The sequence below is a fragment of the Salvelinus fontinalis genome, chromosome 10 (assembly GCF_029448725.1).
Source record: "Salvelinus fontinalis isolate EN_2023a chromosome 10, ASM2944872v1, whole genome shotgun sequence".
In the NCBI taxonomy this organism is placed as follows: domain Eukaryota; kingdom Metazoa; phylum Chordata; class Actinopteri; order Salmoniformes; family Salmonidae; genus Salvelinus; species Salvelinus fontinalis.
In genome coordinates this window covers 7,229,592-7,240,654 of record NC_074674.1, presented here as the reverse complement: position 1 = coordinate 7,240,654, position 11,063 = coordinate 7,229,592, and the positions used below count along the sequence as shown (strand labels likewise).

Genomic DNA, 11,063 nt, shown 5'->3' with positions numbered 1-11,063 from the left:
TTGGTGAGTGTGTTGAGTGAGTGTGTTGTTGAGTTGTGTGTATTTATATTGTAGTTGATAAAGTAATTTCATCACTGACAATACATATAGGAATGAAACATGACTGTAAGTCACTTTGGATGAAAGCTGTTAAAGAACATATATATTTATTATGAAAGGGAAACCCTTCCCATGAACGTTCCCATGGTGATCTGACGTCCCCACCAAAACTGGCAATTCCAACTATTGCTTAACTTTGTGCTAGAGTGGGAGGTCTAGAAGAGATTCTTGAAGATAAATGTAATAGCTACTGCGTCATAAAAACCTTTGAATCCAAGTGACAGCCAATAGAAAAATGTTACTTGTTGCATCAAGATTGAGGGCGAGAGTTCATTTGTGTAGATTTTACTATGCTCGCCTTCTCCCCCAGATATATTGGTGTGGCCCACAGAGTTTTTGCTCCATAACAAACAGCAAGTCAGAGAGCAGAATGCTCAGTCACAGGCTGGGCAGCAGGCCGAGGCAAGGGTGGACCGCTGTCTCCAGATCAACACCAGACATCCCATAGGGTCCACCGCGTAGGTGTAGGAAATGACATGCTATGCAGTCACTCTGGGAGAGATTTGGTGGGGGCGGGGGAATGATTACTGCAAGGCATGGGTTGTGCCTGTGGCAATAAGAAGGGTGGCTTTGAATGAAGCCATGGGGGGCTGAGGAAACCCATTATGTTAAAGCATAGAGGGAATATCAGCTGACTGGCTCTGTTTGTGCCTATATGTTTTACATGAACAACTGAGCTATTGATATTCACCGGCTTGATTAACAATTAGTAAACGTGAGGGAATCTCACAGGGCAGTATATCAGTCAGGGGCACATATATAGTCTGACACAGCAATACTGTACAGGGTTAAATGTAATCTCAGCACTGCAGCCTGTGAGTTGTCCAGCCACAGTGCAGATGGTGTCACAAAGAGGGGGATTCCACCTACTGGCGATAGTTAGTATCTGCCGAAGACATGACCACCACCTCACATCACAACAGCTGCAGGTTTCTATTCCTGTCAATCAGTAACTAATCTTGCCCTAGGAACGGTTATGACATTTACCAACAGTTACATTTCTAAATCCATCCTTCCCCGGCAGGTTCTTTGACCTCTGCAGTGCTGACTATCTTTCCATTGTTTCTGGAAGGTTGATGGATCAGACAAATTCTGGAAGATGGAACCATGACTTTTTTGATTGTTGTTAGCATTGTTTTTTTTAATCAGATATTTACAACAAAGACCACAGGTGAGGTATATATATGGATCTTTTCTCTATGTATTTATAAAAAAAAGTGAAAATACCTGAACAGGGTCAATCAAATAATAACAGTTCTCTGATTAATATGCAACATGTTATTAACATTCTGTTGCAGGGTTTTACTGACAGTGTTTCAACTTCAAAGCGGTCGACTTGACAGCAGGAATGTGGATGCACGAATTAAATAAAAACACACTTCCTTGAGGGTGAACAATAATCACCATAATGTTCTTGGAGACAATGTGAATCATTACATCTTACAGAAATCTGCAGACCATGAAAAGCTAGTTATAATGTACTTCTGAATGAGATTCACACGCCAACTGAATGACCAAACCATGAACACAGTGTGACTTTTAGTCTTTGTCAAAACAGTCAGAGAGTTACACTTTGCAACACCATGCATCAGAACATCTTCACAGTCGGACCATACATACTAAGTAAATATACACGGTTCTATTACAAGGCAAAAGGCTGAGGCAAAACAAGGGTGTTAAATAATAGAAGTGGGGAGAGAATAGACTAGAATAGACTGTCCTAGACTGTCCTGATTCCAATAATTAGCTGGTTGTTAAGCTGAATCAGGTTGGAGTGAAAACATACAGGAGGGTAGCTCTCCAGGAACAGAGTTGGAGTGGAAACCTACAGGAGGGTAGCTCTCCAGGAACAGGGTTGGAGAGCCTTGGACTAGATGGTAGACCAGCTACAAAATGAAGGAGTAGTGACAACATGGTACAGCTCAGAAACCTGAGGGCGTGAGGATATTTATGTCTCGAGGTTTGAGCTTTTGCGGCCGTGCTGACGGTTTACTGCTCTCCGTGGCGGGGATCTCCATCTTGGGAGGGGCCTGTTGGTTAACAGCAGGGTCATGAGCCAGCCGAGTGGCCTGAGCCTTCATCACCTCCATGGGGGTGGGCTTCTGGGCCCCGCGGTACGACTGGAGAGCAAAACCCCCTGGAGAGAATACACAGGACTGGTCTTAGACAGGAGAACAATGACAACATGACAAACTCAACCTAGACTATGAACATCTCAAAAGAATAATTTGTTAAAAATGCACAAATTCACCATAAATAAAGATGTCTGATACACAATGAAAATCAAGTGTACCGATTTAGTACACGACCATGTAAAAACAATCATATTAATGTGTAATTCACATCAAAGAACATTGAGCCAATCTACCAACAGGATTACAGTTTAGAGGAAGCAAGATGAAAAAACATGGAAAATATCATCCTCCCCAAATCCCATTAATGGTGTGGTCAGTACCTGGGTCGGTAGTGGATTTCTGAACAACCGGACGTGGTCCAAAGATACCCCAGCGTTCGACTGCTCCTCCCCCCTCAGCAGCACCCATGTCCACACTGGTGTTAGAGCTGGCACTGAGGTCTGAGCTGCTGACAGATGCTGTCGAGCTCTGGCTGGACAACCAGCCCCTGCCAGGAACACAGAGAAATACCAGATGGTCAACCACTTTACGGTGGCCGCAGAATAGGCTTCATACTCATGCTCATTTAGATAAGGTGGGTAAGGGCACATGTAAACTCAGCAATAAAAGAAACATCCGCTCACTGTAAACGGCATTTATTTTCAGCAAACTTAACATGTGTAAATATTTGTATGAACATAAGATTCAGCAACTGAGACAAACTGAACAAGTTCCACAGACATGTGACTAACAGAAATGGAATAATGTGTCCCTGAACAAAAGGGGGGGGGGGGGTCAAAATCAAAAGTAACAGTCAATGCAGCTGGTTGCCACACCAGATACTAAGTACTGCAGTGCATCTCCTCCTCATGGACTGCAACAGATTCGCCAGTTCTTGCTGTGAGACGTTACCCCACTCTTCCACCAAGGCACCTGCAAGTTCCTGGACATTTCTGGGGGAATGGCCTTAGCCCTCACCCTCTGATCCAACAGGTCCCAGACATGCTCAATGGGATTGAGATCCGGGCTCTTTGCTGGCCATGGCAGAACACTGACATTCCTGTCTTGCAGGAAATCATGCACAGAACGAGCAGTATGGCTGGTGGCATTGTCATGCTGGAGGGTCATTTCAGGATGAGCCTGCAGGAAGGGTACCACATGAGGGAGGAGGATGTCAAGCTCAGTCCGATGATGCTGTGACACACCGCCCCAGACCATGACGGACCCTCCAACTCCAAATCTATCCCACTCCAGAGTACAGGCCTCGGTGTAATGCTCATTCCTTCGACAATAAACGCGAATCTGACCATCACCTCTGGTGAGACAAAACCACAACTCGTCAGTGAAGAGCACTTTTTGCCAGTCCTGTCTGGTCCAGCGATGGTGGGTTTGTGCCCATAGGCGACGTTGTTGCCAGTGATGTCTGGTGAGGACCTGCCTTACAAAAGTCCTACAAGCCCTTAGTCCAGCCTCTCTCAGCCTATTGCGGACAGTCTGAGCACTGATGGAGGGATTGTGCGTTCCTGTTGTAACTCGGGCAGTTGTTGCCATCCTGTACCTGTCCCGCAGGTGTGATGTTCGGATGTACCGATCCTGTGCAGGTGTTGTTAAACGTGGTCTGCCACTGCGAGGATGATCAGCTGTCCATCCTGTCTCCCTGTAGCGCTGTCGTAGGCATCTCACAGTACGGACATTGCAATTTATTGCCCTGGCAACATCTGCAGTCCTCATGCCTCCTTGCAGCATACCTAAGGCACGTTCACACAGATGGGCATCTTTCTTTTGGTGTTTTTCCAGAGTCAGTAGAAAGGCCTCTTTAGTGTCCTAAGTTTTTAGTGTCCTAAGTTTTCATAACTGTGACCTTAATTGCCTACCGTCTGTAAGCTGTTAGTGTCTTAATGACCGTTCCACAGGTGCATGTTCATTAAGTGTTTATGGTTCATTGAACAAGCATGGGAAACAGTGTTTAAACCCCTTTACAATGAAGATCTGTGAAGTTATTTGGATTTTTACGAATTATCTTTGAAAGACAGGGTCCTGAAAAAGTGAGGTTTTGCTTTTTGATAAATTTATTTGGTGTCCTGGGTCAAAATACAGCACATTTCCATGAACAAATGGTAACGAGAACATGGTTGCACTTACCTGCGGTTCTGTTTAGGTGAGCTCTGAGGAGTGGTATTAGGGGTGGACTGAGCAGATGATGTTTGCTTGTCCTCATGTCCTCCCTTCTGTCCCGCTCCCATATCCACAGTTGGAATGTTCATTTTCTACAGGCAATACATCAAGGAAAAAATAACATGGTGTGATGAATATTATTAACAGTAAAACCTTGTGAATCACTCCTCCTTGACATAGATTGCTAACTGAGATTTTGAGGATTCACTAATTTCACTTTGTTTATGCTTTATCAAACCTATCAAAGGAAAATACATTTAATAAAAATATGGATGTATATTTCTGTTAATAATTATCTGACTCCAGGAAAATAAAGTCGTGCCTCAGTAAGCAATAAAATAAAGACCCACTTGGAATGACTCAGGCATGCGGTGGTGGTGGCGGGTCTCCTCAGCAGTGAGGCCCTTATGGGGGGTGTACCCAGTGTCTCTCAGCCCAGCCTGCTGCTCAAACCTGTACATGCTGTCCTGGGTTTGCTCTGGAAAAAACAGACAACATACTGTATTAAAGGAGGACGTGTTTCTCCGCTGAGGAGACAGACAGCCTAACGTTATCCAATACGAGCTTGATTACAATCAAAATAAAAGCTAATCAGTGTTCCATTAATGAGCAGCAACATTGGAATAGGTCATGCTGAGGTTAATACACCAACAATATAGTAACCATCATTCACGATCATGGTAAAGTCTTACTGGTCATCAGAGAGTTGATGATGACGGAGGAGGCTTTGGCCTTCACCACGACAGGCATATTTGGCCTGTGGCCAGGGTCAAAAGTCGCAGCATGGGTTAGGTTAATTCCAGATTCATCCTCCTTTAAAAACGAGAGAAAAACAACAAAAAAACACACCAATGGATCAGAGGAAGTTAGAGGAGCATTTGCATGAATAGGTACACCTGGGGTCATAGACACAGAGTAAAAAAAACATTAACACCTTCCTAATATTGAACTGCACCCCCCCACCACCACAGCTTAAATTTGTCAGGCGTGGACTCTAGAAGGTGTCGAAAGCGTTCCACAGGGATGCTGTCCCATGTTGACGCCAATGCTTCCCACAGTTGTGTCAAGTCGGCTCCATGTCCTTTTGGTGGTGGACCATTCTTAATACAAACGGGAAACTGTTGAGCGTGAAAAACCCAGCTGCGTTGCTGTTCTTGACACAAACAGGTGCACCTGGCACCTATGACCATACCCTGTTCAAAGGTATTTACTTTTCTGTCTTGCCCATTCACATTTTGTTACATTACAACCTTATTCTAAAATGGACAAAATATTTTTTCCCCCTCATCTACACACAATACCCCATAATGACAAATGTCTTAACACAGGCTGACAATAGGCAATAGGCTGAGAGGTTTAGACATTTTTGAAATGTATTAAAAATAAGACAGAAATACATTTACATAAGTATTCAGACCCTTTGCCATGAAACTCGAATTTGAGCTCAGGTGCATCCTGTTTCCATTGATGATCCTTGTGATGTTTCTACAATGTGATTGGAGTCCACCTGTGGTAAATTCAATTTTTAAAAAAAAAATTTTTACCGTTATTTTACCAGGTAAGTTGACTGAGAACACGTTCTCATTTGCAGCAACGACCTGGGGAATAGTTAGAGGGGAGAGGAGGGGGATGAATTAGCCAATTGTAAACTGGGGATTATTAGGTGACCATGATGGTTTGAGGGCCAGATTGGGAATTTAGCCAGGACACCGGGGTTAACACCCCTACTCTTACGATAAGTGCCATGGGATTTTTAATGACCTCAGAGAGTCAGGACACCCGTTTAACGTCCCATCCGAAAGACAGCACCCTACACAGGGCAGTGTCCCCAATCACTGCCCTGGGGCATTGGGATATTTATTTTAGACCAGAGGAAAGAGTGCCTCCTACTGGCCCTCCAACACCACTTCCAGCAGCATCTGGTCTCCCATCCAGGGACTGACCAGGACCAACCCTGCTTAGCTTCAGAAGCAAGCCAGCAGTGGTATGCAGGGTGGTATGCTGCTGATTGGACATGATTTAGAAAAGGCACACAGTTGCCTATATAAGGTCCCACAGTTGACAGTGCATGTCAGAGCAAAAACCAAGCCATGAGGTCAAAGGAATTGTCCTTAGAGCTCCGAGAGAGGATTGTGTCAAGGCATAGATCTGGGGAAGGGTACCCAAACATTTCTGGAGCATTGAAGGTCCCCAAGTACACAGTGGCCTCCATCATTCTTAAATGGAAGACATTTGGAACCACCAAGATTCTTGCTAGAGCTGGCCGCCTGGCCAAACTGAGCAATCGGGGGAGAAGGGTCTTGATCAGGGAGTTGACCAAGAACCTGATGGTCACTCTGACAGAACTCTAGAGTTCCTCCGGGGAGATGGGAGAACCTTCCAGAAGGAAAACCATCTCTGCACCACTCCACCAATCAGGCCTTTATGGTAGAGTGGCCAGACGGAAGCCACTCCTCAGTAAAAAAGGCACATGACAGCCCGCTTGGAGTTTGCCAAAAGGCACCTAAAGGACTCAGACCATGAGAAACAAGATTCTCTGGTCTGATGAAACCAAGATTGAACTCCTTGGCCTGAATGCCAAGCGTCACATCTGGAGGTTGTTTTCCAGCAGGGACTGGGAGACTACCGGTAGTCAGGATCGAGGGAAATTGTAGAAAAGTAGAGATCCTTGACGAAAACCTTCTCCGGAGCGCTCAGGACCTCAGACTGGGGTGAAGGTTCAACTTCCAACAGGACAACAACCCTAAGCACACAACCAAGACAATGCATGAGTGGCTTCGGGACACGTCTCTGAATGTCCTTGAGTGGCTCAGCCAGAGCCCAGACTTGAACACGATCGAACATCTCTGGAGACCTGAAAACAGCTGTGCATTGACGCTCCCCATCCAACCTGACCGAGCTTGAGAGGATCTGCAGAGAGGAATGGGAGAAACTCCCCAAAAACAGGTGCCAAGCTTTTAGCGTAATACCCAAGAAGACTCGAGGCTGTAATCGCTGCTAAATGTGCTTCAACAAAGTACTGAATAAAGGGTCTGAATACATATGTAATATCAGTTTTTTTATTTTATACATTTGCAAACATATCTAAAAAACAGTTTTTGCTTTATCATTATTGGGTATTGGGTGTAGATTGAGGGGTAGCGGGGGAACAATTGAATTCATTTCAGAATAAGGCTGTAACATAACAAAATGTGGAAAAAGTCAAGGGGTCTGAATACTTGCCGAATGCACTGTGTATACAGTAAATATTAACTATAGTAATGCAGCAATACAACAGGATCTGTACATAGCCTAGTAGAATAGCATCACATTGACACATCAGCGTGTCAGAGTATGAGGGCTGATGTAGCATCAGATTTGCCTTTTAGATCTAATGAATACGTTTACATAGACGGGGGACCTGATTCTAGATCAACACTCCTACCCCGAGACGCTTTATGAATACTGACGGCACAGGAATTTGGTGGCACCTTAATTGGGGAGAACGGGCTTGCGGTAATGGCTGTAGCAGAATCAGTGGAATGGTAGCAAATACAGCAAACTAATGGTTTCCATGTGTTTGATGCCATTCCATTTGCTCTGTTCTACCCATTATGAGCCATCAACCGCTCAGCAGCCTCCACTGACGGACAGACACAGCCCCATCTGAACTGTGAGGTTGGAGAGCAGTGGAAGTGTGGCATCTACCTCAGCCTGATGACGGAACCTCCTGGGTGGGACGACAGGCCTCTTCGCCCACAGGTTGTTGATGTTGATATCAGAGGGAGGCGGGGACATGGGCGCCTCCATATTGTCATCATAGTTCATGGCACGGCGGGTCATGCCAACAGGTAGGGACATGCCTCCCAGGAGCCCCTCTGAGGTCCCAGACTCCAGGGCTGAGGGGGGAATGTTGAAGCATTAAAACTCAAAAAAATCACTCAAAATGGTCTCAAAATACATGAATTATGAGCTATATGTGTTGGAAGCATATGTTTACATATAACATAACCATTTAAAAACAAGTACACAACACTGTAATGCCCACTCTCACTGCCCCCCAGCCCTACCTGGTATATCTCCTGACCTGGACATTGTTTCAGAAGGCCGACTCTTATGGCTGACAATGAGGTAGTGTTCAGATGAATCCAACCTGACAAAAGACTGGACTGGACCTTCAGGGGAGGAAGAGAATATCAAATTTCAACAACCCTGAAAAACCTTTTTTTAAATCACTATTTTATTTGTAATTAAATGTACAGTGTACATGCTCATTTCAAAGAAACAATATCAGATAATCATGGGAAAACTTCCAGGTGCATGCTGGAGTCAGTGGCCAATGACAGCAAGTAACCTTAGTCAAAACAACGGTAACCACTTGTTTATTGACAGCCTTAGTCAAAACAAGGGTAACAGCTTGTTTATTGACAGCCTTAGTCAAAACAACGGTAACCACTTGTTTATTGACAGCCTTAGTCAAAACAAGGGTAACAGCTTGTTTATTGACAGCCTTAGTCAAAACAAGGGTAACAGCTTGTTTATTGACAGCCTTAGTCAAAACAAAGGTAACAGCTTGTTTATTGACAGCCTTAGTCAAAACAAAGGTAACAGCTTGTTTATTGACAGCCTTAGTCAAAACAAGGGTAACAGCTTGTTTATTGACAGCCTTAGTCAAAACAAGGGTAACAGCTTGTTTATTGACAGCCTTAGTCAAAACAAGGGTAACAGCTTGTTTATTGACAGCCTTAGTCAAAACAAGGGTAACAGCTTGTTTATTGACAGCCTTAGTCAAAACAAGGGTAACAGCTTGTTTATTGACAGCCTTAGTCAAAACAAGGGTAACAGCTTGTTTATTGACAGCCTTAGTCAAAACAAGGGTAACAGCTTGTTTATTGACAGCATTGCGCCGCTGGGGTGAGTCAATGTTTCTCTCCTTGGCAGCTGATATGGTGTTGTGTTCTGTTTTAGTGTTCTATTCTCCCGTGCTATTTGAGAAAGCAGTCTGGACAAATGTGCCAGGGAGGTCGAAGTCTTCACTACAGAACACGACCTGAAATGTAGGCTAGTTCAATGCTATAGAGCTGAGATGGGCAACTGGTGATCCGACCTCCTTTATGCCCACTGATCAATCCCCCTCATTGCAAAATGTGTAGAATTGCAGGATATTAGCTGTAAAATGTCCCATTTTTCTCTCTGCCCAAAGGCAAAATTAATAGAATTGCAATTTCATAAGTTTCATGCAAAATCTTCTCACCACCAGATGGCAAAATGTGTAGAATTGCAGCAAACTTGCTTTAGATCTGCAATCTTTTCTCTACAACCCATGGCAAAAATGTGTAGAATTGCAGGTCTGTTAAAATATTTTGCTCGCAATTTGGGGGGGGGGGCAACTAAATTTTGCTTAGGGCCCTAAAACGGTGGTGTGTGTGTGGATGTGCGTACTGATTTTTTGTGACCCCCCACCATCCCTGATATAGAGGCCCATGCTAACCATGTGTGTAGTGCTGAATGGAATGAATGACCACTACAATAGGCTGGGTTAATCTGGCTCACTCTCAGACAATAAGGCCTGCTGATAAAGCATTGTGGGACAGGAGGAGGAGTACAGACCTGGAACGCTGGAAAGGAACAAAACACAGCAATAAGAAGAGGACATGTCAGACAGGTGGTCTGTGGCTGGGGCCATGTTCAGAACAACAGCTCTAAACCAGAGCAGATAATAGCTCGTCAGAACAGCACAGTATACGGCTATATAGTTATGTGTGTGACTGGTAGTCGAGCAGTTAGAGAGTTGGGACAGTAACTGAAAAGCTGCTTGTTCGAATCTCCGAGCAGGCAAGGTTCTGCCCTTAAGCAAGGCATTTAATCTCCACAACAATTGCTCCCTGGGCGTCGATTAATGCAGCCTCTCTGGTTTAGAGGGGTTGGGTTAAATGCGGAAGACACATTTCGGTTGAAAGCATTCAGTTGTGCAAATGACTACGTTTCCCCTTATAAACACTAGTTAATATCCGTGAATATGGCACACAATTACATTTATCGGACAATCTAATAATTTCTTATCGATTTTACGTTACGTGTCAGACGGTGATAATTGACACATCGAGTGGAATAGAATAGCGGTTCTGAGAGGACCAAAACTGTTTGTTGGTCAAATAAAATCTAATGCCTAACTACAACAATAAACTTTCAATTGCATTATACGAAGCAGATGACCAGCCATAGCAAGCTAGTGAGTAATTGAGAATACTCAGCTTGCTAGCGAGCGATCATGATGCTTGGGTAACCGCAACAATGGTGACGATAGAATGAAAAACACGATCTAACACGTACAATTTAGTTTAAACTTACCAGATAAAAAGCCCCACGCCGCTTACAACAGACACGTTAAAGATGAAAACAGTCGTAACCTTACAATGTCAATGGGAAAGGTTACAGAACACCAAAGACACATTTCAGACATGATATCCAGTTCCCTATCTGAAGAATAAAGGAAATTCCGCACAGTGACGGTGCGTGGTTTTGTGTAGTCTCGCGACAATATAACCACCCAAGTGGACCGTAAAATCGAAGTCTGTTGTATTCGACGCATGTGACAAATGCAATACCATTTTATTTAATTTGATTTGATTGTTATGTCCTGACTCCTGTCACTGGGGGCACTGTGTGACTTGTTTGCACAAATCTACTATTGGG

At 44.2% G+C, this 11,063-nt stretch overlaps 1 protein-coding gene across 2 annotated transcripts; it reads right to left on the bottom strand.

Annotated features, from left to right (window-relative positions):
• Positions 1-129: 129 nt before the first annotated feature.
• LOC129863533 (putative monooxygenase p33MONOX) lies at positions 130-10,913 on the bottom strand. Of its 2 annotated transcripts, none has more exons than XM_055935583.1 (8): positions 10,719-10,913; positions 8,438-8,542; positions 8,076-8,266; positions 5,081-5,201; positions 4,739-4,866; positions 4,356-4,480; positions 2,555-2,721; positions 130-2,236 (listed from the first exon to the last, which is right to left on the bottom strand). In XM_055935583.1, exons 2-8 carry the CDS (start codon positions 8,460-8,462, stop codon positions 2,022-2,024), a joined length of 972 nt encoding a protein of 323 aa, XP_055791558.1. In that variant the 5' UTR covers positions 8,463-8,542; positions 10,719-10,913; the 3' UTR covers positions 130-2,021. The 2 variants fall into 2 exon arrangements, with proteins under 2 accessions (XP_055791558.1, XP_055791556.1); XM_055935581.1 differs by lacking the exon at positions 10,719-10,913 and adding an exon at positions 9,921-10,653.
• Between the last annotated feature and the right edge of the window lie 150 nt (positions 10,914-11,063).